The following is a 27,107-nucleotide window of genomic DNA, read 5'->3' on the forward strand; positions in this document are numbered from 1 at the left end:
TAATAAGTCTTATAATGAAGGCATGTAATTTATATGAAAGTTATAGGATAATATAAAGATAAAAATATAATTGCAAGTATAATAGATAAACCATGATAAAGTTCAAAAATAATTGGTTTACATTATGCTTTCTATGGAAGGATTATCAGAGTTAAGAAGCCCTAAATACTAAAGAATTATCTTTCTATGGTCTGTTGGCCATTTCAGAACTTTGGAAATGTAATGGTCAATTCATTAGAAAGAAACATCTGAGTCATTGGCAATAGATGTAGTCTTAATACCGGGGTTCCAAAATATCCATGAAATATTTATATTTATCTCGAGATCCCTGATTTTAAGTTATTCGTTAGAACTGTAATGTTGTTAAATCTTAATTATAATCCCCCCAAATTACTGTGCGTTTTCAACCAAAATAAAAGGATGATTCTACACTATGAAAAAAAAAAAAAAAGAAGCCCTAAATAATATATATTATATACATATATATACACACACACATACATACACACACACACACATAAAACCAGTGAGATCTGGCCCATTTAAGGTTGGCCATGAGCAGACACACAAATGAGTGAGTATATACTTTTATATCTATTGCAGTATAGTTTAGAGTTATACGGTAAGGTAATATCCCTTCTTCCTCTTGTCTTCCTACGGATTGGTATACGGTCCTATATTCCCAGGTGTTGGCCTATACTCCAAGTTTAACTACAAGTAAGAATATAAGGGGATAATAGCACATTGAAAGAATTATATACCATGCACAAGTGAGATTTATCCCAGGAATGTAAGGGTAGTTCAATATAAGAGAATCAATGTAATACACTACATCAGTAGAATGAAGGGGGGAAAAAACATCCCACATTATCATTTTGCAGAAAAAGCATTTGACAATATTCCACACTTTCATGAAAAAAATATTCATCGAACTAGGAATAGAAGGGAACTTCCTTAGTATGATAAAGGGCATTTATGAAAACCCATAGCTAACACCATACTTAACTATGAAAAACTAAAAACCTCTCCTCCTAAGAGTAGAAACAAGACAAGCATGCCTACTTCACCACAGCTATTCAACACTGTTTTGGAAGTCTTCCCAGAACAATTAGGCAAGAAAAAAGAATAAAAGGCATCTCTATTAGAAAGGAAGAAGTAAAATTGTCTCTATTTACAGATAGCATGATTCTTACATAGAAAAGACCATAGACACCACAAAAATACTACTGGAGTTAAAAAATGAATTCAGCATAGCTGTAGGGTACAACATGAACACACAAAAATCAGTTGTGTTTCCATACAGCATCAAAGAACAATCTAAAAAGGAAATTAAGAAAATGATTCCATTTATAACAGAATAAAGAATACTTAGGAGTAAACCAAGGAGCCAAAAGATTTATACGCTGAAAACTACAAAATGTTGCTGAAATAAATTAAAGAAGGCAAAAATAAATAGAAAGACATTCTGTGTTCGTGGAGTGAAAGACTTAACATCAAGAAATAAATACTGCCCAAAGAGATCTACAGATTCAAAGCCATGCCTATCAAAATCCCAATGATGTTTTTTCACAAAAATGGAAAAACCCATCCTAAAAATTACATGGAATTTCGAGAGACACTGAATAACCAAAACAATCTTGAAGAAGAATAAAGTTAGAGGTCTCACACTTCCTGATTTCAAAACTTACTACAAAGCCACAGTAATCAAAACACTGTAGTATTGGTACAAAGACGGACAAGTAGACCAATGGAATAGAATAGAAAGCTCAGAAGTAAAACCTCCTATATATTGTCGAATGATTTTCAACCGTAAGACCAAAAATTCAATGGAGAAAAGACAGTCTTTTCAACAAATGGCGCTGAGAAGATTGAATATCCATATGCAAAACAATGAATTTGGACCCTTAACCTTGTACCACACACTAAAATTAACTCAAAATGGATCAAAAACCTAAAGATGAAAGTTAAAACTATAAAACTCTTAGAATACAACATAGGAAAAATGCTTTATGACATTGGATTTGGCAAAAATTTCTTGGCTATTACACTGAAAGTACAGGCAACAAAAGAAAAAATTGATGAATTGGATTTTATCAAAATTAAAAACATCTGTGCATCAAAGGACACTATCAACAGAGTAAAAAGGCAACCCATGAAGTATTTACGGACCATGAATTTGTTAAGGAATTAATATCCAGGCTTCATTTCTGTTCTTTTTTCCAACATACATGCTGTATGATTTACCTTTGTGCTTTTTTGCCACCAAATCGAACTTCTTCTCTTAAGAGAGAAAAATGTGCCTCATGAGTTGTTAATCCAAGCATAATCTGTTGAAAATAGTTAAGAAGTGTTTCTATTCTTCCATTTTTTATAATATCAGGTTCACAAAAGCAATTATAAAAATTTCTACACAGAGAATAAACAATTAGCATATTACATATACAAATATCAAAATATGATCCATTTGTAGGTTATTGATGGGATAAAGTGCGTGTACTTATCCAAGTCTTCTCTAAATTGATACCCAGAAGAAGAGGTTAGTAAATGTCCCTAATGTCTTTCAGAACAGTAGCAACTTTTCCATGATAAAAGAATGCAGGACTCTTGGAGGCCAGAATAGCTTCAGTACATAAAAACCCAGGGAAAAACGGAAGAGGGTACTTTCAGTTAATTTTCTCACGTGGTATGCTAAAGCCCAAAGTCAGTCAAAAAAGTCTATTGAAACATACAAACCAATTGCAATGTACCTGTATATTATTTTATTTTTATCTGGATTCAAACAACAAAGCAAAAGGAAACATTTATAAGACAATTAGGGAAATGAGCATAGTAACTGGTTATTTCTATATTAAGCAATGATTGTTAATTTCTGTTTTATGTGGGACAATGGCACTGTTGTTATGTGTTTTTAAAAAAACCCTTCTCATTTAGAGAAACATTATGAAATATGCACAGATTAAATGATATAATGTCTGGGATTTGCTTCAATAATCTTGGGGGGTAGGGATGAAGGAGACAGATGATTAACAATTGGTGTTAAACAATATTTAAGGTAGAAGAAGGGCACAAGGAGGTTCATTATACTGTCTTGCCTATTTTTATTTATGCTTGAAAATTTCCATAATAAAAAGTTAAAAAAAGTCTAGTAAAGGTATTTATAGCATGGAGTTATCAGATCAGGAGGTAATTAAAAATCACGTATAAAGCCTGAGAGTAAAAAAGGACTTTTTCCCTCACCTCAGCAGAGTATTCATAGTACTAGGGTTCATTAGGTCTATGGACTAACTATAGAAACCTGCTGATCACGAACTATGACAAAAAAGCTTATTTTCCAATTATTTTAGAACTTTGGTAATGATAAAAGCAGCAATCATTATGTCTCCAATATTTGCTGCCACAGCCAGTAAGCGTCCTATAGAAAAATGAAGTCTTTTAGATATTTACCTACAATGGCATAAGGTTATAATAAAAATAAATATTATACTTACCAAATCAGCATCTAAACCATAAAGACAGTGTCTGGTGTTTGGATCATGATCTGGCTTTGCTTTCTCAGATCTGATAAATTCCATGATTTTATGCTCTCCTTCTCCAGGAGTCTAAATATAAAGTTTTAAAAAATGTAGCAATATGCTGTGCTTCAGAATATTAAATAAATTTTTTTACAATACTTTTAAATAAAAAAAGGTATTAACCTCATGACCTGAGAAGTAGATGGTAACTCCTTGCCATGACTTGTCTGTGGAAATTTTCATATTTACAAAATACTTCAGATGTTCATGTAACCTGGCCATGAATTCAGTCCCTATAAATAAAAAGTTTTAAAAAGGTTAATCTAAGACAGACATAAAAATAGTGACTTCCCAGTGACAACATATAATTGAATCTGGGTGTCCAGGAAATAGCTAGGGATAGGATCTCTAAAGAAGGTCAAAAGCTCTCTTGCTTATCCTGAAAAGCAAGTAATGTTGTACCTTTCACTTGTAAATATCACAACTGTTTTTATTGTCACTAGTGACCCTAAATGAAATCAGTGTCACACAGGGAAAGTCAAGGAGTTTTACTACTGTCTCAGGACTGTGCATCAAGTATTTTCACATAAGGGCAGAATTTGAACTTTCTAATAGAACCTCAACCTTCTATTTCTTCTTCTGGATTCTAAAGTTTTTTTTTTTAAAGGCATACATCTTCAATCAGATTGTCAATAATAATTATTATTACTATTAGTCTGAAAAATTATTATTAATCTGGAAATTGAGTCTTCAATAATTATATTTTAGGAAAAGCCCAGATGGTCAATAGTCAAAAGCAATACAGTCTAAAACCACATCACGATAAAACTGGTTATTAAATTGAGCAATGTGTGACTAACGTACTTAATGAAAGGGAAACTACCACTGTTAAGTAAAGAATTTATGAGAAAGTTGATTTAAAGATTTCTGTTCAAAGTAAAGGATTATAAAGATGTTAGACAAAGCTCCTAGGAGTATAGAGTATGCTGCTGCATATAAAATTAAACATGACACTGATAAATTCATTTTCCTTAAATTCACAGAAATCTTTTTTTAAAAGCAATCTCAGATGCAAAATCTATTAAAGTCACACAAATCTTAACTATCTTTGAGAGGGAGAGTAGTAAGCTCTCTGGACTAGGAGAACAAGTTTCTTATTCTTAATACCACAAGCTACATGAACTTGGTAAACCACAACTTCACTGAGTCTGTTTTCGTATCAATAAATGGCAGGAATAGGACTGACAGATCTTATAAGTTCCTTCAAGGTTTGGAATTCTGTGTACCTGGGAGATTCTTGTCCATATCTGCTCTTATCAACATTTGAAAACCCTATAGTCTTTATAGGAGCACTTATAACCAGGGTAAGGAAACCATGTCAAAAGTAGACACAAGTGGGAGAATACAGTAAATAGAACCCTAAGGCCAAAATAAGTAAAGCATAAAAATAAAAATAGATTTGAAAAAATATTCAAACATTTTATATTTCAATTCTCTCAGAATTTTTCTCTCAGTGAACGTACCTGGTGTAATACAGTTGGAATCAAATCTGGCCTCTGTAGGAAGAGTTTCTCCCTTCTCTATTGCCTTTTTAATTTTGTCTTCTGCCTCCTTTGCTGACCTTAAATGTTAAGAGAAAAAAAAAAATCTTAAACTTTCTGGAAAAAAGCAAAGATCTTTACATATACTGTTCTTTAGATGTTTTAAAAGTAAAATACTAATTCATCAATTTTAAGGTTTAAAACATATACAAGTTTTGAAATGATTATGACTGACAAAGATGAACCTCAGAATTGTTTGTTTTTATTTAAAAAATTGAGTTTTCCAGGTAAGGACCATAGAAGTAGGACATTACTTAAGAGTAAGAGTAAAAACTCACACAGACCATAATAAACACTTATGAGGGAATTCTTATGACAAATATATGGCAAATTCATTCTAGAAACAAAATCAAAAGTATAGCTTTAAACTTTCATTACATATACTACATTTAATGAAAATATTTAATGGTCTTAAATAATAACATATCATGATACATTTAAGATCATTATCATAAAATGATCTCTAAGACTATTATATAACAATTATAAAATTATAATGTTTATCTTTGTGTTTCCTACTAAAACCTTTTAAAATGAAAGCCTAATAACATTAATGACATCAGTTGACAAAATCATCTCATTTTTGAAGCAATGGAATTTACTAGAAAGAATATGAGTTATAGAGTCAGAGTAACCTGGATTTGAATATAGGTGTCCCGATTCCTGTCTGGCTTCTCCTGTAATCCCTTTATAGCATACCAGTATGCCACATAGCATACAAGTTAGAAAGCTCTGCTTTGAGCAATGTGCCCTGTAGAATTCTATTTCTGTGATGAACAAGCTCTTCATATTTAACCTCTCTCTCACCAACCTTTTTAATATAAAAAAAACTCCGAAAATACCAACTCATTTGTAATCTCTGCAACATATTCTTTCTTCTTTTCTCCCTTTCCTTCTTTGACTGAACAAATGGCTATTTGATGTACGATGTGACAAGGTCTTAGGACACAACAAAAGAGAAATGATTTCTATTCTGAAAGTTTATAGTCTAGTGGGGAGATAAAAATAATTAAATAGCCATAATATTTAATCTGGATGTAATATAGAAAATGTTTGGGACAGGGCCGAGGTTAAGACTATTGAAGTAATCTAGGTGAATAATGGTAGTCTAAGCTGAAGGAGTAATACTAAAGATAAAAGGAGTAGATAGATGTGACAAATTGAAGAGACTGAATAAATAGGACTTGGATGTGGAGAATGAGGAAGAGGGAGGAGTCCATATTACTCTTGGACTTTGGTTTAGGCAGCTAGGTGCATGGTGTTATTTGCTGAAATAGAAAACATAGAAGAAAGGTTGTTTTGAGGGGAAGATAACTTCAGTTCTGAACCTGTTATGCCTGAAGTATAGCTGGGGTATCCAAAAGGAGACGTTCAGTAGGCATTCAGATATACATGAGCTCAGGAGAGAGAGATTTACCAGAAAAATAAATTTGGGAGTCATCAGCACAGACATAGGAATCAAAGCCACTGGATGAAATTGCTCCGTGCCTAGGACAGAACTTTAAGAAACATTAAGAGAAAAAGCGGAAGAAAAGAAAAAGACAAAGAGACTATGAAGGTGCAAAGAGAGAACATGGTTACATGAAAGTGAAGGAAAGGGTTAAGTTCAAGAAATTGTGAATAAATGAAGATAAAGAAAGAATTATTCTTTGGCTTTAGCCATAATCTTGTACTCCTGTAAAGAAATTTTAGTGGCATGGTAGAGATAAAAGAAGGCAGATTTAGAAATGAATAAAACAGGAAGAATTAAGGATTGTGAATAGAGAATGTCATCACTGTGGAGAAAGACAGAAAGCTGACTGGGGAATTTCTGGGAAACATGGAAAACTCAATGCCAGCACAGTACTTAGTAAATGCTTGTGGTGGTTATAGTGGACTGACCCTCAACTTCCTTTCAATTCTCCTTCTAGTTTGCCTTTTGATACTGGAGAGGTTAGAAAGCTAAAAAATAAAATAAAATAAAATAAAACCCTCAGGCTTCCCTACAGCTAGGTTTCTGGATATGACTTAGACTTTGTCAATAGATGCCTCCATAAAAGGTTTGGAAGGTGGAAGTGTGGTGATGCCTGCATGACAGTTGAGACATTGAGGCTCTCGGATGTGTGTATATTTCAACAGTGGTAGAGATGATCCTAGTATTCAGCAGCGTTGTAGGTACTGAGAAGCAAGGAGTAGGGTATCAGTTTTTCCCAGTGTAGATCTAGCAGGTGCACTGGGGCTCTGAAACTAACAGATGCAGTGGTAGCTTCTTGATTGCTGAATTGTAATTAAAGTGATATATCTTAGAGTTAACAGTTAGTAGCTTCTTAATCCCTGGATCACAGCTAAAAGGAGAAAGTTCCTGGAGCCATCTGTTCCGGTGAGGGCCTCTAAACTCCTCACCTATCTGAATATGGTAATAGTACTGACACTGATGCATCAGTTCTGTGGTGGTATTCTGAAAGTCATGCCTGAAGGCTCACCTAGATTACCACTCTTTTGGATTTACAATAATTTTTATAAACATCTAATTCTCTGTATTTATCCTTTCTGCTTAAAATGGCTAAAGTGCTTTCTATTACCTGGAACTGAACCCTGACTGATGCACTGAGTTTATATAATCCTTCTGAACACCAGATTTTCTAGGTTAGTGGCTCCCAAAAAATAGTTTAACTAATACCAGGGAAGTCTGGTAAAAAGTAGTTTTCAGGAGTTTCCCAGCTACTAGAGATTCAGATTAAGTAAATCTTGGGTAGTACTTGAGAATCTAAATTTTAGTAAGAGATGGTCTTTGCCTTCAAGGATTTCAGTCTTTCCAACAGTTTCAGTAACTTTTTTCTTTTGATATTTAAATCAGTACTTTCTGCCATCTGCTTCTTCTCACTGGTAGCCTTTTCCAAGGCATACTCCTACCTCCCTTGGTAATTTCCACATTTGATGCACAGGTACTTTTTCCATTCTTTACCTGCCATTATCATTAAATGATTCATTAAGCTAATGACCTATCAAACACTCTGGACTCAGGGTTTCTTGCCTTCAATTCTAACAACCTTCTTAACTTTACTTCTGCTACTCATAAACAGGGATACAGCCTAATACCATTGTTACTTAGAAATATTTCACATGTCCAGGATTCTGACTTTAAAATCCTGTATGTACAGCCTCTTCTGATCCTTTTACTTCTCCTACTACCTCACATAGTGGTGCTGATAACATCCTGAGAATCCTAACTCAGCTCCCTTCCCACAGTCCATCAATCACCTTCTGATCTCTCTTGCCTTTCTGTCCTATCTGGAGCATGCTCAGTCCAAATCAGATTTAGCCCAGAGTCTAGGCATTCAATGTTTGTTGAATTAAATTAAATGTCAATAATGTGCTCATTAGAATAATCTCTCAGTTCACTTTGTAGTTATCAGCCCAGAGCAGACCACCATAAGAGCTTTTCTCTACTACAATACTACCATTTCCAAATTATTAATGAGAAGTTTAAAAAACTTGTGACAGAGAATAAAAGAGTGACTTTATATAAAACCCAACATATGCTTTGAGAAATGACACTTGAATTACTAACTCGTTACTTGACTGGTAAAATATGAGATATTCCTATTTCTGGGGGAATGTGAGCAGAAAATAAACATGAACAGAATATGCATTGTGCTAAGTTGATTATCTTAAAAATAATATATTTTTTTAATCTAAATAATATGCTAAAATAAAATATAAATGTTTTACCTAAAACGCCTCCCACGCTGCTGGTTCATTTTTGCTCGAGGAGCCACACCATCAACAGCCATAAAGAACACTTTCCTAGGTTTAATAATGCGAAACAACACCTCCAAGTAGTGAAAAATATCAGTAAAGATTTTATCATCTGAAATTCTGAAGTGAACATCATCATCATTAGGATGGGAACACTGATGTATAATTCCATTCATATCTAGGTACAAGTTGTCAAATTCAGGAATCTAAAAAACAAAAGAAAATGCTCAAGTTCATTAATTATAATCAACCACAGATATCTTACCAGCTGGGAAAAGTGATTATTCAATGATAAAAAGCAGGATATAGGGCATTCTGATTATATAAAAACTGAATAAACAATCACAGGTGAATAAAGAAAGTAAAGAAAAAAAGCAGAAGGAATTGGTAATATGGAGACATTACATGGTGATAAAATGCACCAATGGCTTGATCGAATTTACTGTCAGGAAATTATCTACTTAATCAAAATAAGACACCAAATACCAAATAAAATGTTTGGTTCATTTGGTACTCAAAATACTAGTGTCCTTCTTTTCTATTACTTAACATTAACTTCTCAAGACCCAACAATTTCCTCCATAAATGGGTAACATAATGCCCATTTATATGAAAAGGCTGTTTGTACATGGTTACTGAAAGATTTTATGTTATCATTTAAGCCTTATCGTGTATTTAGTTTCACTAAAACAGAGTCACTGATTGGTTACATTAATTTTTAAAAACTTTGATTATGCTAAGAAATTTGGGAAACATTGAAACCTAGAAAACTGATTTGTTTGTGATATGTGTATTAAATACTTTCTAAACTTTGACTAACAGACATCTACTTTTATAAAAGGACCCAATGGTTCTGGCATTCATTTATTTTTCCTTTATTTAAATGTTTGTGAGCAAGTAAGGGGAACGCTACTGAAACAAATACACACTAACAAGGAACTGAAATGGGCGTAACTAAATAGTTATGATATGTACTGTAAGAAAAGAATTTTAAAATAGAGTCTGCCTTACATACTTTGAATTTTCAAACATTAAAACATGACAGGCAATCCTTGTATAAACATAATAAAAACAACTGCTGAAACAGTAATTCAAGTTTTACACCATGTACAGGTAACACATTTTTCTGTTACTGAGAAAATGGCATGCCTTTGAGTTTTAGGGGTGAAAAGTTTTGGTTTTGAATCAATGAACACCACAAAAACACCCATTTGTATAGGAGTGTACTATGTATCACATAAAAAATTTTAAATGTTCTTACTGAGTAACAGATAGAGGCTCAACTGAAATGACAATTATTATGAGATTTCTAAAGTACATTCAAGAGTTACTATTTGTTTCAAGAAATCTGAAAACCTCAATCAAAATCTCAATGTGATTTTTGTGAAGGGAGGCACTTTATAAAATGATCCCAAAGTTTCCCTTGGAGAATAAATATGCAATAATTGCCAGGAAGATGATTAAAAAGAAGAGTAATGAAAGAAAATTTGCCTTAGATGAATTAAAAGTTATAAAACAGACAGTATGGTTGAACCAAATAGTCTGGAATAGTCCAAGTGTATATGGAAATTTAGTATATAAGAAGTATTTCGAATCAGTAAATGAAAGGGATGGGGTACCTACCTAACCATCTGGGAACAAAATAAAACTCCACCTCACCTTCTAACAAAATAAATTCCAGAAGGATTAACATTTTTACTGTGAGAAATGTAACTAAAAAAATTATATACAAATATTTTGATACTTTTAGGGTGGGGAAAGCCAGAAATCATAAAGCAAACAAATGGTAGAGCTGGCTAGCTAAAAATGTGTTATTTTAAATCTAGAGTTAAAAAAAGTGCCATAAACAAATTCAATTGAAAATGACAAAATGCAGGGAAATATTTGTAAATCAGTACACAGTCAATATCCCTAATAACAAAAAATCCTCAAATATAGGAAAAAGCAAAATTTCAAAGTAATCATAGAAAAAGCAAAGCAATTTCAAAAAACAAAGTCTAATAAGCATATGAAAAGATGCTCATCATCTCAAAATTTCAAATTAAAATGATACATCATTTTCCCTACATTAGCAAAGATTGAAGAGACTGATGTTACATAGTATTGGTAAGGTTTGGGGGGGAATGCAGAATTTGTGTTATTAAAAGCAATAGCTGGCATTTATTATGCATTTATTGGTACGAAACATTGAGCTAAATATTTATATTCGTTCTCTCAATTATAACTTTTTTCAGTACATGTGCTGCCGAAGCGAGCATGTAATTATAGCCTTAAAAGATAAATATTTAGCATCCTTAGTTTAGAGAAGAGGAAAGTCACTCAGCTAGAAAAGAAAAATTTATATTCCTAACCCAGTAGTCTGGGATGGGAATATAAATTGGAATAACTAATCTGAAAGTATGTATCAAAATTTGAAAAACATGTATATCTTTGAACCAGGATTTCTACTATTGGAAATTTACCCTGAAAAATAATCAGAAATGATTAACTTACAAAGATGTAAGTACAAAAACTTTCATGGCAGTATTTTTCAGAAAAGATAAAAATAGAAAATTGATGCTGGTACATGCATACAATAGAATATAACAACAGCAGGCCGGGCACAGTGGCTCACGCCTGTAATCCTAGCACTCTGGGAGGTCAAGGCAGGAGGACTGCTTGAGCTCAGGAGTTTGAGACCAGCTTGAGCAAGAGCAAGACCCTGTCTCTTCTGAAAACAAAAAAAATTAGCTAGGCATGGTGGAGCATGCCTGTAGTCCCAGCTACTCAGGAGGCTGAGGCAGGAGGATCACTTGAGTCCAGGAGTTTGAGGTTGCTGTGAGCTAGGCTGATGCCATGGCACTCTAGCCTGGGCAAGAAAGCAAGACCCTGTCTCAAAAAAAAAAACAAAGAATATAACACAGCAATTAAAATTATTATATATATTCATATTTGGCATGGAATGTGTATAATATGTATGGTTAAGTAATAAAAGTAAGGTATAAGACAGAAGCTATATTATTATCCTGTTTATGGAAAATATTTATTTACATGTGTATTTATTTGTATAGAAAAGTTAGGAAGTATACAGAAACAAGATGTTACTAGTGGTTAACCCTGGATAGTGAAATTTCAGTTGCTTTCTATTTTCCTTTAGACTATAATAGTTTTTATCTTTCTGTATTATCTAAATATTTTTCTCATGAACACATTAATATGTTTTTTATAATCTAAAAACCCCATTATAATTTTCCTTTTAGAAAAGGATAATTTTAAACATTTTCTTAGGTTTCAGTTAGTAAGACACAGAATGATTAAGTAATCACTGACCAATGCGCCGAAAAAAGTGAGAACACGCAGAATTTTTACGACTATACAGAGACAATACTGATAATGCAGTTTCTCTTCCCAGAGTTCTTATTATACATCTGTAAGTTAGTAATTTCAAGACTATTTTATGCTCTCCTCCTCCTCTATCCCCATATCTAATTAGTCAATGAGGTATTTTATTTTTTAACTTAACATCTAATATGTTTCTGGAATCTTACCATCTTATCCATTCCCATTGTCTTAAGCAATCTCATCTTTTTCTCCATCCCTAGATCTCCTGCATTGGTTCATGCCCTCAGTTTTCCAACTGGACTGCTTGCTTACAGTTTTCTGTCTCCCCACAGCTGAGCCAAATCTGATTGTGTTGCTTCCTTACTTAAACCCACAGGATACTACAAATTTGTAACACCATAGAAGGTCCTGCATGATTTGGCTGCCATGTTTCCCACGAATCCCGTATTCTTTCCTGTTTCTACATATACAAGCTAACTATAGTAAATTACTTGGAAAGCTCTAAATGTGCTGGCCTGTTTCAAACCTCTGCGACTTTACAGATGCTACTTCTACTTCCTGAAATGCCTTCCTGTCCTTCCTGCTCCTCCCTCTACTGACCTTCTGGATTTTGACTCACTCTTCTTCAAGATCCACCTCAACAATCTTTGGCTTTCCCTTACTTCCTTATGCTGTATCTTGCACATATCACTCTTACTTCACTTAATAAAGCAATTAAACATCCTCTGAATGTAAGCTTTTGCCATTTCTGTTTTTCAAATCTGTCTTAAGAGTTAGCATCTTGAAGGCAGGAACCATATTTTATTTTTGTGTTCTCAATGCACGTGAGTACCTGGCATATTATTAGGTGTTCAATACATTTTTGCTGAATGCTTAAGTGTATGTATCTGTCCTCCCCTGCTAACCTGTGCGTCCCTCAAAGCAAGGTCTCTGATTTGGTTGTTTAGAACCCTCAGTACACTGCCTGACACAACGTAGCAAATCAAAAATATTTAATGAATAAATTAATAAACAAATGAAGTCTCCCTTCATTGAATATGATTAACACATGTATCCTATACCAGTAACTTGGAATATGTGCTTATAGGAGGTCTGTCCAGAAAGTATCCAGCCATGTAATATGAAAAATAGAGACATTTATTGAAGAAGATACATGAAACATTGTACGTAGGACAATGATGCCTCAGTTCCCTTCAAAGTAGGCACCTTGGGACCTCACACAGTTCTCTCAGCATCTCTTAACCTAATCCGTCTGTATATGCTCAACACTCTCAGGTGTTCTGCTTGCTGTAGGCCTTCCAGAATGAGGATCACTTTCAACAGAATCCTGACCATCTTTGAAGTGTCTGTGCCACACTTATTTGCGCTGTACTCATTGCATTGTCCCCAAAAGCCTTCTAAATCATCTGAATAGTTTCCACTGAGGAAATGTTCAAGCTTAATGCAAAATTTGATGCAGATTTGTTGCTCTACTCGCTCAGTTATTTTGAATGTGATGGCCACACAGTACACATGCTCACTCAATGGTGTCTAGCAATCCACTGACTAGTACAGTGAAGGCGTCATTGCTTACACATGCGCATTACAGTGCACTTTCCTTGGCTGCTCGGATACACTGATGTCTCCATGTCTCACAAACCCTTCTTGTTATATTAACAATGGCTGGATACTTTCTGGACAGCCTTCACAGCACTCTTATTGCTTTAAATTGTGATTAAGTATTAATATCTTAGTGTCTAATCTCCCGATGTCAGTTTCTTTTTGTTAGTCTTTTTATCCCACTTAATGTTGTTTCAAGATGCCCTTTACATAAAGACAAACAATATATATTTGACTGATTACAAGAGCTGTCAATAATTCTTTTCCAGTTAATACTATTTAAACAATCTCAAGGTTTTGTTGCTTCATTAAGAAAAAAACAACTATGTTTTAAAACATAGCAATATACCATGTATATTTTAATATATATTTCTATATGCTATGTTTTATAGATTATATGATATGCTATGGATAATAAATTAATTCACATAATAAATATTTACTGAACACCATTATGTGCCACACCACATGCTAGGGGCTGGGAAATACGGTAAATACAGTAACATAGTGAATATAGTAAAAAATAAGACAATTAAGCTCCCTACACAATAGCAAACACATTAAAATGGAAATGTCAACTTGTTTTCCCTAAGTTTAGATTTTCATAACCTAGAACCACTTTTTTTAGCATAACGCAGAGAAGACTCATTTTTAAAGTCTTAGCACAACAGGTTTAGCACAACAATGTGAATGCACTTAACACTACAGAACTGTACACTTAAAAATGGTTAAGATGGTAAAGTTTGTTATGTATATTTTACCATAATTTTTAAAACAACACAGGCTCTAGAGCATGCATTACCAACACCAATAATATGGTTCCCAAGTGGGCCAAAATTGTTGTATAGGGTGTGGTAGGGAGTTTACATAATAAAGCACCCGAGCCGTACATAGATATACAGTATACCTGAAGTATAAATATTTGGTGGAGTTGGGGGCAGTGATTAGGAAAAAAATAATTCTAAAGAGCTTTCTAGAGGGGCAGTAATGAAAAAAAAAAAAAACACCCACTGCTTGAGAGAAATTCTGTTTAATTTAAATTCAGCTCCAACACTTACTTTACTAGCTATGTAATGACTTTGGATAATTCAATCTTTTGTGACTCAGTTTTCTCAGCTATAAAATGGAGCTTCGATTGCTATGATTAAATAAATGAATGCATGCAAAGCACTTAAAACAGTGTTTTGTACATGGCAAGTACTTAACGAATCTTAGCCATTTTAACAGCACTGTGCTGGATTATAGTTACCAAGAAAACTGCATATGCTCTAAAAATTTATAATCTACTCCCCTCAAAAAAGTCTAAGAATGGAAGGTATCAGCTGACCACAGACTTCTTTTTTTTTTTTTTTTTTTTTTGAGACAGAGTCTCACTCTGTTGCCTGGGCTAGAGTGAGTGCCGTGGCGTCAGCCTGGCTCACAGCAACCTCAAACTCCTGGGCTCAAGCAATCCCTCTGCCTCAGCCTCCCAAGTAGCTGGGACTACAGCCACCACGCCCGGCTAATTTTTTCTACATATATTTTTAGTTGTCCAGATAATTTCTTTCTATTTTTAGTAGAGATGGGGTCTCACTCTTGTTCAGGCTGGTCTCGAACTCCTGACCTTGAGCAATCCTCCTGCCTCGGCCTCCCAGAGTGCTAGGATTACAGGCGTGAGCCACCGCACCGGGCCCTGACCACAGATTTCTAGAAGAGAGTAAATGGTTTTGTTACTGATGGATAAAACATGGTAGCCTAAACCAAACCCAGGATACCACATCAGAAGCTGGAATTGCTGCACCTGATGCTTATAAGTTGTAAGCTCCAAGTTCTGAAGATGTGTAAAGGATGAGTTGGAGGTTCACCAAAAATGATAATTATTTGAAAAAATATCTCTGGAATTGTTCTCCCCTCCCTTCTCCAGTGGTGGTGTTACTGACTCTAAAACAAAACTAGCAACTAATTCCAATGAAATGAAACAACAGAAGCAAAGTTTCAGATTTATAAATCTATCTACATTTTGTCTTTTTTTTTCCTTCAATGGCTTGGGGGGACACTAACAGGGAAAGACATGTTGTTTTCAATTCAGGAACCCTTAATTGAAGCCACCAGTCCTTCTCTTTTTCTCTAAAGTCCAGTACTTTTGCTAGAATATATCTTGGTATTGGTCATCTGAATCAATTTGTCAGGAACATGGTGTATTATTCTTCTAATACGTAGTTTCAATTTTTTTTTTTAATTTCAGGAACATTTTAATTATAGTTTTATTATTTGTTCTGTTATGTTGCTTTGGTTTTCTTTTTCAGGAACCTCTATTACTTGTCTCCTTTGCCTATCTTTCTGATTTGTTACTTTCTCTAGAATCTTCTTTATCTAATAAATTTCTTTTTCTTAAATAGGGACTATGAAACAGAAAGACAATGAAGTATTAAAAAATAAATTAAAAAATAAATAAAATTTCTTCTTCTTTCCACCTTCTACTTTTTTTCTCTAATGGTATTATTTGCTTTTGCCTTGCTTCTATTTTAGGCTTCATTTTTAAAATGATTTTTTCCATTTATTTCTAATTTTCTTTGGGTCTGTCATCTCATGCCTGAGTTTTCATAACTGATACATGCTGTTCTTTCATGTCTTAGATCATTTTCTTAGTGCCTTTTAGCGCATTCTGAGATAGTTACAGTTTTGGTGTTTTGTGTGCATGTTTTTGTTCCAAGTTTTTATTGTCTGTAGGGATATCATTCTGTTTCCTTTTTCCCCTATAATAACTTTGTATGTGATTTGCCCTCAGTACTTTTCTGTTGCTCATTTTTATGTGAATTTAATTTTCTTGAACTTTTAGAATGAGTAGGGGTTCAGGAAAGCTTTAACTTCACAAAGCTCCCTCTTCTGCTGTTTTTGGATAGCGTTAAAAAATATGGTGGTTTGCTTGGTGGTTTGTTTTCTAAGATTTCTTGACTCTGTGACTCTCCTTCACTTTTATGTGTACCATCTTCTTCTCTTTCCTTGTCCCTACTGCCCCTTTCATGATAAAATTTTATTCCACTCCCAGAAGTTTCCCCTTATGATGGGCTCTGCCCTAGAATGGTGCCTTTGCAAGACAGTTTTGACAGTTCATAGGAAGTAGACTACTGCTGCTTTGGTCTTTCTTATGGTAGACCCTTCACTCAGTCTATACTGGAGAGAATAAAAACCCTCAATTTCAGCTACTATCTCATTGGCCAGCACAATCTTTTCATGAACACCAGCTGACTATTTTGGAATTCTCCTGTTCTCAGGTCCATCAGATGTTGCCCCATCGCTTCCTTCTTCCTCTAGCACAGATGCCAACAGTGATTGGGTCTAGAGACTATCAGTAGTTTGTTTCACTTAGTTATACTTTGGGGTTCATGCAGATTCCATACCACGTGGTTTCTTGTAATTGTTTTACGGATTTTAAATTTTGCTATCTAGGCCAGGTGTGATGGCTCATGCCTGTAATCCCAGCACTTTGGGAGACCAAGGCAGGAGGATCATTTGAGGCCAAGCATTCAAGACCAGCCTGAGCAACACAGCAAGATCCTGTTCCTACAAAAAAAAAAGAAAAAAAAATTGACCGAGCATGGTGGTGTGCACCTGTAGTCCCATCTATTTGAGAGGCTGAGGTGGAGGATCGTTTGAGCCCTGGAGCTTGAGGGTGCAGTGAGCTACGATTACACCACTGTACTCTGGCCTGGGTCACAAAGCAAGACTTTGTTTCTTAAAAAAAAAAAAAATTGCCATCTAGTTTTTCTTTCTGTTTTTATGTGATGATCCAGAGAGACCGAAAAACTACGCTGTTTTCCTAGAAATCCACTCCTCCCAACCCCTTTCCCCAGCTTTTGAACTATTGTGACTTATTTAGGCATTATCATCTTTAAGTTCTGCTTGAGACAGAAGCTGGTAGCCTTTTTGTCTCTTTTTAATCAAACATTTTCAAAAGACATCACTTCGATGGACCAAGTATTAAAGTTTATTTACAGTAGAGTTTTAAAATAATCCTACTCCTAGTTTCTATCCATAGTAAAGCTTTCACAAAACTTTATCTTAATGTCCACATCATAAAGTTGCCTTACAGAGATTATTTTTGTTCTTCAGTAACAAAATTCCTCAGGATGGAGAGAATCCAAGATATTATTACCAAACTCTGTACCAAAAAGTACAGAATAAACATATTACTGAACAAATAATATATTATCAACCATTCTGAATAACGACCACATTATTTTTGCACCTTAGAGATAAAGTGACTGACACATGGCAGGTACTTGAATGTTTGATGACTGAAGGATCCAGGAAATGTCAAAGTTTCTTGTCTCCATTTCCGCAATGCACTGGTATCCTTTTTAACCCTTCTCTCCAGAAAAAGTATCCCTAAATCTACCTATGTTTCAAATAAATTAAAGGTAAGCTAGCATTGTGGAATTTTTTGTAAGCTTTTTCTCATATATCAGATCTGACTGGAATTCAACAACAAAGAATCCTTTCCAGAAGTTTAGCTCTACCTTCATGCTTATAACTACTTTTTAAAAAGATTAAACCATAACTTAATAGCATGATGGTGTTCGCCGGATTATTTTCCCCCACTATTTATACAATGCTACCCATCACGACTAATTCAATAAACTATGCAAATTTCAAAACTAATTTTTTTCTGTAAAACATAAAACACACGAGAGATCTATCAAATTCATTAAATGTGACAACGCTAAAGTATCACCCAAAATCTAGTTTACCTAATAGACGACTGCTTTCTTTTCTCTTTCCACAGTTACAATATATAAACTACATTTTGGAATCTATACATAACAGTGCCCCGGGATCATTATATACCAAATAGTAGTAGTAGTATTAATGCTCTAATAACAATTTGTTTCTCTTTCTCTCATACACACACAGCGAGGCCACCAAATAGAGTCCCCCCCCACCTTGTCAAAGTGCTTTATGTTTGTTTTGGCAATAGGGGATTGGTACTGTCTTTAAGAGAACAGAATACATGTAACAAAAGGCATCATAAATGTGAACCACCTGCTACGTCAAAAAGTCTAGGCGCTGGGGATGCGGGGTAATGCAGCTCTTGATAAGGGAAAGTAAACAAGGTGATTCAACTGCGGAGGCGGTTGTTATTGTTCGTGAGTCTATTTCTTTGGGGCGGGGGGGCTCCGAGGAGATCTGTTGCAGCCTCGCAGCGTCTATAAAGAAAAAGGCAACTTGCAGCTCCCCGGGGAGAAAAGGGGAGAACTCGTTAAAAGCGTTCCTTCCCAGGACTTAATTTCGGAGTCGCGGAAGGCCCTGCCCCGGCAGGAGAGCTGTCAGACCTGCCCTGAATCCCGCGGCTCTCCCCACAGAAACGCAACCTGCGTCTTTGCCCGCTTTCATGCCATCCGAGCGTCCTCAAACCTGTCCCCCTCCCTATGCCACTCATCCGGCAGACGAGCAGAAAGAGGCTGGAAAGCGCCAGTGCTGGGGTGGAGAGAGGGCTCCGTAGCTCCGGGGTCTCGGCCCTCAGAGCCGCTGCCCCTCGCTCACCCACCTGATGCTCTTTCACCACTTCGCTGAGGCAGGGATACCGCTCTGAGATCCATCGGTAAAACTTGGGGACTCCCATTTCGACCGTCAACACCAATTCCAGTCAGGACCAAACCGAAACCAAACGCCCCGCCGGGCCTACGCCGCCGCCTCCTCCGGCCGTCGCTCTGCAGATGACAACACTCAGCCCGCCAGACCATAGAGAGGCCAGGCGGCCTAGAGCGGCAGCTCCCGAGGCCGCGTCCCGGGGGCGGGCCTTGGTCCCGCCTCCCTTGCCCCGCCGCTCGGCGCCGTGGGGCTCCCTGGGGGTTGTGTGGCAGAGCGCAGAGGAGGTTGGGCGTGTGTTTAGACTTAGCTCTGAAAATGCCAGCTGATGGAGCTGTGCTACATACGCGGGTTTAGAAGTGGTATGAAAACACACGAGACTATTGGAAGGGTATTGAACACTGATTTTTGTCCTGGCTTCTGTCTCCTGGAACTGCTAATCTCAGTATTTTTCAACACAGATTTGGCAAGGTCTCGAGATTTAAACCTAAAGTTCCTTTTAAAAACGTTCTTTTCAAAATTGTTGAAAAATATTAACTACCCCCTTCACGTCCCCCCATCGCCTCTCGCCACCTCCCTTAACTGTTAACATTAGGCCCTAGAAGGCCATGATGTTGTTTTCACATTCATGCCTCATGGTTTATCATATTTTTCCCCATCACAATTTCAAATATCTTTGTTTTAATTTAAGAGTTTTTGCATTTATTTGACTGTAATAACCTCATTATTTTGTAATTATTTTCATTTCTTTTAAATCTCTGAGAAAATTTATGGAAAAAACTTAAAAACATTAAAGTTTTTAGATTTTAAAATCTCTTGGAATTTTAAGTATTGCTGTCTTCCATGACCACTGGACTCTGCATTCTGGTATACCTACACTATGGGAGTATCTTTAAAATTAAAGAATGTTTTAGTTTTCATATTCATGCTTCTTGGTTTATGTTTTTCCCTAACACACTTTCGGACACACCAAAAAAAGAGTTTTAAGTGAACTTAATGATGTACTATTTACATTTCTCTCTCTCTCTCTCTCTCTCACTAGTCTGTCAGTTCCCCAAGGGCAGGAGAGGTAGTAGCTCCGTGCACAACTCTAGCACAGTGTCTTACCCACAGCATTTATTCCGTGTAATTACATCGTTGTTCAAATGAATCCTTACACTAAGCTAGTACTTTTAAAAGGCAATCAATAAAAGTGTAAAATGAAACTAGGCTGGTTTGCTTCTTGCAAATACATTGTTCGACCATAAGAACACATGATGTTCCATTTCTCTAGTTAGAATACACAGGTATTAAGAAAGATGTTTATTTCTTAATAACTGAACATATATTATTTTAAATATAATTAAAAATCAAGGAGAAATAATACCAGTTGCTCTAAGAACATAAACATATTATACTTCAGAATTGAATAGATACAACCACAGATTAATACCAAATGCATGAATTTTAGATTAACATATTCTTTGAAATAATTTCATTTCACATATATGGGGTCCAACCAAGGTACATTTGGCATAGTAAGTTTTCATCAGTAGCTTCTTGTATAAGGTAATGCACGTGTCCTTCAATAGATAATGGCAGCCCTGTCACTCTATTTCGGGTCTTGATTACACCTTGTAGTCGCTGCTCGATGTCAAGAACATGGGTCTTGGCCTAACAAGAAGAAACAGAAAATCATTAGGGCTAAGGACCCAATAACATGTGGATGTTGATAATTTGGAATAACTACCTTTCTTGATATTGATATTTAATAAATGTTAACACCATTTTACTGATCAATAACCCCTTTTGTAAGAGCAAATACAGAAAAAGAAGAAATGAAACAAATACAGTAACTTCAGACTGATTTTGAGGCTTGCAATATTGATTCAACATCAACTGCTTGGACATGTATCTGGGCTACATAAAATAACAAATAATTCTTTCCATGTTATAATTCTAGAAAAAAAAATTACTTAAAAAATCTGCCTTGAAAGTGCTTAGGACTTACACATTTGAACAAGTATCCTAAAATAACAACAATGCTCTAATGCCTAATATTTACATTATGTTAATATATGGAAATAAAAGTTCTAAGTGAGCTTGTTGGAATTCTATACTTTCTTTCTTTGTTTCTTTTTTTTTTTTGAGTTGGGGTAGGTCTTGCTCTGTCACCCAGGCTGGAGTACAGTGGCATGATTATAGTTCACTGCAGCCTTGAATTCCTGGACTCAAGTGATCCTCCTGCTTCAGCCTCCCAAGTAGCTGGGACTACAAGCATGTGCCACCACACCTGGCCAATTTTTAAATTTTTTTTGTAAAGAAAAAATTTCTCTACTATATGTTGCCTAGGCTGGTCTTGATCTCCTTGCCTCAAGCAATTCTCCCACCTTGGCTTCCCAAAGTGGTGGCATTACAGGCATGAAGCACTGAGCCTGGCACACATTTCTTTCTTAAGAAAGTATATCAGAATGCAAAAGTGAGCATGTTACCGGAAAAATAATCCTCAACCTATTCTAACTTATTACAAATAACTAATTGACTGTAAACTTTGAGGCTTCAACTAATTTTAGCAAGAAGTGAATTGCTGCATTTGTCAAGATAGATTGTGGCACACTGGTATCATGATATTAAAGCTCATACCTGCTACTCTGTCAGTTTAGGCAATTTGTGCTCAAGTTTTTCCCACTATTTCTCATAATTATGAATTGTCTATGGTTAAACTAGTATGCCTTGAATTTTGTTTTATTATACAAATGCTAATAATGTTAACATTAGTAATGATGATAAAGAAAACTTACGGCATTGTCATACTAGAGAACTAGATTTCAGAGTAATCAATAGTTGCAACATTTAGAATCAGTTCTCATTTGTAGAGATGAGAACTATAGCTCATGTCAAGCTACACCTTATACTAACCTTTTCATTGACAACTTCCCCAGTTTCATTCAGTGGTGCTTTGGAATGCCCTTTCACCGGTTTACTCCACTCCACAAGAGGATCATGTAGAAAAGTCTTTAAGACACTAAAATTGAAACAATTATGGTAATAATACAATGTTATCTTTTTTTTTTTTTTTTGAGACAAGAGTCTCACTCTGTTGCCTGGGCTAGAGTGCCGTGGCATCAGCCTAGCTCACAGCAACCTCAAACTCCTGAGCTCAAGCGATCCTTCTGCCTCAGCCTCCTGGGTAGCTGGGACTACAGACATGCGCCACCATGCCCGGCTAATTTTTTCTATATATTTTTAGCTGTCCAATTAATTTCTTTCTATTTTTCGTAGAGATGGGGTCTCGCTCTTGCTCAGGCTGGCCTCGAACTCCTGAGCTCAAACGATCCACCCGCCTTGGCCTCCCAGAGTGCTAGGATTACAGGCGTGAGCCACCGCGCCTGACCATACAATGTTATGTTTGCAAAAAGAAATCTTGCTAACATCAACACTTAAGAATAAGTGAAGAATGAGAAGCTAATGATAATACTCTTACAATATACATTACTACCTTTTCAGTAAGATACATGAAATTATTGTTTTGGTGTAAGGGGAGGGTAAAGGAAAGATAGGGAGAGGAAAGGCAAAATAGAGGAGAGTCAGAGGTGTTTTGGAGAGTAGAGTAAGATTAGTTTTATGTGCTATCTCTAAATGTATACTGTGAATTGGTAAAATGACTATCTATTGAATGAATGAATTTTATCCCTTGCTATGTCTTCAATAACTATATAATACCTGTAGCTACCATATAGACCCTGGCTAGACATTTTTCCTGTGCTATAAACATCAAATCCAACTACCTATTAGACACTGGGGTGTCTTGGGTGTCTGGTAAGCACCTCAAGCTCAATATCTCCAAGGTAAAACTGATTATCTTTTCCCAACTATTTCTCCTGTATTCCTCAAATCTGTAAAGAAAAATATCATTGACCCATTTGCTATAGATAAGAATCTAGTAATCATCCTTGCCTCCTCTTTCTCTAATATCCAATTCCACCTCCTAAATCTCTTTAGAATCTATCTCCAGCTCTACTGCCACTACACCATCTAATACATTATCATCTCTTCCTGCGTTACTGCAATAGATCTTTAACTAGTTTTCTGGCCATTAGTAGCCCAAACTAGAATCCTAATTTTCCTGCAGTGCAAATCAGATTATCTCATTTCCTTCTCTGCTTTTAAAAAATTTCCTTCTTAAAATGCTTGGATGATTTCTGATTGCTCTCAGAGCAAAGTTTAAACACAAAAACAGGCCTCATGTAGGCCCCTCATAATCTACCCCCTGCCTACCTGTCCAGCATCATCTCTTAGCACCATTTCCTTGAAGTATACCCACTACAGTATTGGGTTTTTCAGACAGGCCATGCCTTCACTTGCCTTGATATTGCTATCACTCAGAACACTCTCTTCCCCTTTGCATGGTCAACTTTATTTATGTTTAAGGTCTCAGCTATTTCCTCCAGATATTATTTCCTGAAATCCCCCTTATGTTGGTATAAAGTTAGACATATAGGTCAATGGAATAGAATTGTTGAAAATCAATTGACTGTTTTCAACAAAAATGCCAAGACAAGTAAGTGGGGAAACAAATGCCACAGAGGCTCCTGGTAAGTGTCTCACAAGGTGATATACTTCCTCTTTCACAGAATTTGCCTTTGCCTACGTCTAAATAACCAGTGTATTTTACCATAATATCTGGTAGACAACTTTTAAATAAATACAAAATGTATTAAGGAGCTTAATTAAAAGGTCTTTTAAAAAATCTGCTGTCCACAACTAACACCATACTTAAAGGTGAAAGACTGACTGCTTTACTCATAAGATCAGAAACAAGACAAGGATGTCCACTCTTACCATGTCCATTTGACATTGATCTAGCTAGGGCAATTAGGCAAGAAAAAGAAATAAAGGCGTTGAGAGTAGAAAGGAAGAAGTAAAACTATCTGCAGATGACATGGTGTTGTAGAGAGAAAACCTTAAGGTAGCCACAAAAATAACTATTAGAACTAATAAACAAGTTTAGCAGGTTACAGGATACAAGATCAATATACAGATATCAATTGTATTTCTATACACTAGCAATGAACAATCCAAAAATGAAATTAAGAAAACTTCCATTTAGAATAGAATCGAAAAGAATAAAATACTTAGGAATACAATTTATAAAAGTTAAATACAAGACTTGCATACTAAAAAACTACAAAACATTGTTGAAAGAAATTAAAGAGTTAAATAAACAGGAAAACATTCCATGTTCATGGATCAGAAGAAGTAGTATTGTTAAGATAGCAATAATTCCCAAACTGATTTTTACAAATTTAGTGTTGTTCCTATCAAAATCCAAGCTGACTTTTGCAGAAATTGACAAGCTGATCTTAAAATTCATATGAAAATGCAAGGAACCCATAATAGCCAATGATCTTGGGGGAAAAAAAACAAAGTTGTAGTACTCATACTTTATGATTTCAAAACTTACTACAAAGCTATACTAATCAAGACAGTGTTGTTGGCATAAAGTTAAACCTATAGATCAATGGAATAGAACCTTTGAAAAGCAACTGATCATTTTCAACAAAAATGCCAAGATAAGTAAGGGGAGGAGGATACTGTTTTCAAAAAATGGTACTGGGATAAATGGTTATGCACATGTAAAAGAATGAATATGGATCCATACTTCACACCATATATATAAATAACTGAAAATAGATCAAAGATCTAAATAGAAGAGCTAAAACTGTAAAATGCTTAGAAGAAAACATAGGTATAAATCTTCACGATTTTTGGATTAGGCAATAGTTTGTTAGATATGACACCAAAAGCACCAAAAATAACCAGAAGAAAAAAACAGATAGATTGGACTTCATCAAAATTAAAAACTTTTATGCTGTAAAGGCTATAATCAAAGAAAGTGAAAAGACAACCCAAAGATGGAAGAAAATATTTGCAAATCACACATCTCATAAAGGTCTGTACCTAGAATGTTTAAAGATCTCTTACAATTCAAACATAAGAAGACAAATAACCCAATTAAGAATGGGCAAAAATGGGCAAAGACAGCGTGGGGGCACACACCTGTAGTCCTAGCTACTTAGGAGGCTGACGTGGAAAGATCGCTTGAGCCCAGGAGTTTGAGGCTGCAGTGAATTATGATTACATCATTGCACTTCAGCCTGGGCTACAGCATCAGACTGTCTCGGGGGATTGGGGTTGGGGTAAGGCTTTCAATAATCATTGGTCCAAAGAAGATACACAAATGGCTAATAAGCACATGAAAAGATGCTCAACATCACTAGTATTGGTCATTAGGGAAATGCATATTAAAACCACAATGAGATACCACTTCACACCCACTAGGTTGGGTAAAATAAAAATTACAGACAATAATCTGTGTTGGTAAAGATGTAGAGAAATTGGAATCCACGTACATTACTAGTGGGATTATGAAGTATTACAACTGCTTTGGAAATTAATTTGAAAGTTCCTCAAAATGTTAAGCTTAGAGTTAACATATGACCTAGCAATTACACTCCCAGGTATACACAAGAGAACTGAAAACATATATCCACATAAAACTTGTACACAATGTTCACAGCCACACTAATTACAACAGACAAAAGGTGAAATAATCCAAATGTCTATTAACTGATGAGTAGATAAAATGTGGTATATCCATGCAATAGAATATTATTTGGCAATAAAAAATAATGAAGTACTGATACATGATGAACCTTGAAAACACTACGCTAAGTGAAAGAAGAAAGACACAAAAATGCACATATTACGTGACTCCATATATATGAAATGTCCAGAATAGGCAAATCCATAGAGATAGAAAGTAGATTAGTGGTTGCAAGGGGATGGCTGGAAGTAGGGAGGTGGAGAGGGTGAAGGGATCAGGAGTGACTGCTAATGTCTATGGAATTTCTTTTTGGGGTGATGAAAATGTTTTAAATTAGATAATAGTAATGGTTGCACAATCTTGTGAATGTACTGAAAACTACTGAAGTGTACTTCTAAAGGGATGAATTTATGGTTGTGAATTATATATTCATAGAGCTATTATTTTAAAAAATCTACTTTAGCCAGTGCAAAGTGGTTTCAATACAAAGAAAACATACTTAGGGACCAATAATTACAATCAAAGTTACTGTTATATTATTTACAAAGTATAGATGATTACCTCATTAAAGGCTCTCTCTGATCTCGCATCAGTCTCATTGTAACTTCGCATGCTCTTCGAAAAAGACCCTCTGTTCCCATAGGACCCATTCCATTAACCATATTGTGAGTTAGGCGAAATGGTACAATTTCTGGAACTTCAAAGGTTTCTCCCTTAAAAACAATGCATTTTATTACAAGATAATCATGTTAAAATTTTTAAATTTTTACTCAAAGAGTTTAGAACTTCATGTTTAGATTCTTAGCAAAGAGCAAAAATACCTTCAAAATATTTATGTTTGTAACTACATTAGAGGCTTATATCATGAAATAGCCATAGAACTCTGCCTTTGCTTTTGGGGAGCTGAAACTATAATACAACTTGATCTTGGATAAGATCTAGAAGATGGATGGACTTACTTTTCATTGAATTCAGTATAGTTAATAATATTATAAAGAAATGTTATGAATTCAATATTTAGTCTCATATTGACTTCCTTAATATCTTTCTTGAATAATATAAAATGCAAGTATTCTCATATTTTTCTTCTTTTCTTTAAGACTTTCACTTTAAAATAGGAAGATTTCGAAAAGAAACAGCCAAGTGTTAGATGCTTACATCCCTTCAGATAGGAAATGAAAC

The 27,107-nt window shown here is 35.3% G+C and overlaps 2 protein-coding genes across 3 annotated transcripts in view; both read right to left on the bottom strand.

Annotated features, from left to right (window-relative positions):
* Positions 1 to 19,493, bottom strand: part of XRN1 (5'-3' exoribonuclease 1) — a 117,137-nt gene extending 97,644 nt beyond the window's left edge. For both annotated transcript variants that reach the window (XM_012647443.1, XM_012647442.1), the window contains exons 1-6: positions 19,299 to 19,493; positions 8,825 to 9,057; positions 5,036 to 5,133; positions 3,696 to 3,805; positions 3,489 to 3,599; positions 2,245 to 2,327 (exon numbers count right to left, since the gene is read on the bottom strand). In XM_012647443.1, coding sequence (XP_012502897.1) covers positions 2,245 to 2,327; positions 3,489 to 3,599; positions 3,696 to 3,805; positions 5,036 to 5,133; positions 8,825 to 9,057; positions 19,299 to 19,373 — 710 coding nt within the window. In that variant the 5' untranslated portion in view covers positions 19,374 to 19,493. The remainder of the gene's footprint in view (positions 1 to 2,244; positions 2,328 to 3,488; positions 3,600 to 3,695; positions 3,806 to 5,035; positions 5,134 to 8,824; positions 9,058 to 19,298) is intronic.
* A 1,133-nt stretch (positions 19,494 to 20,626) lies between these two features.
* The window catches only part of ATR (ATR serine/threonine kinase), a 113,334-nt gene continuing 106,853 nt past the window's right edge, over positions 20,627 to 27,107 (bottom strand). Inside the window, exons 45-47 of the mRNA XM_012647440.1 lie at positions 26,487 to 26,638; positions 22,238 to 22,343; positions 20,627 to 20,992 (exon numbers count right to left, since the gene is read on the bottom strand). Coding sequence (XP_012502894.1) covers positions 20,819 to 20,992; positions 22,238 to 22,343; positions 26,487 to 26,638 — 432 coding nt within the window. The 3' untranslated portion in view covers positions 20,627 to 20,818. The remainder of the gene's footprint in view (positions 20,993 to 22,237; positions 22,344 to 26,486; positions 26,639 to 27,107) is intronic.

This window comes from Propithecus coquereli, unplaced genomic scaffold (assembly GCF_000956105.1).
Source record: "Propithecus coquereli isolate 6110/MARCELLA unplaced genomic scaffold, Pcoq_1.0 Scaffold268, whole genome shotgun sequence".
NCBI classification, from domain to species: domain Eukaryota; kingdom Metazoa; phylum Chordata; class Mammalia; order Primates; family Indriidae; genus Propithecus; species Propithecus coquereli.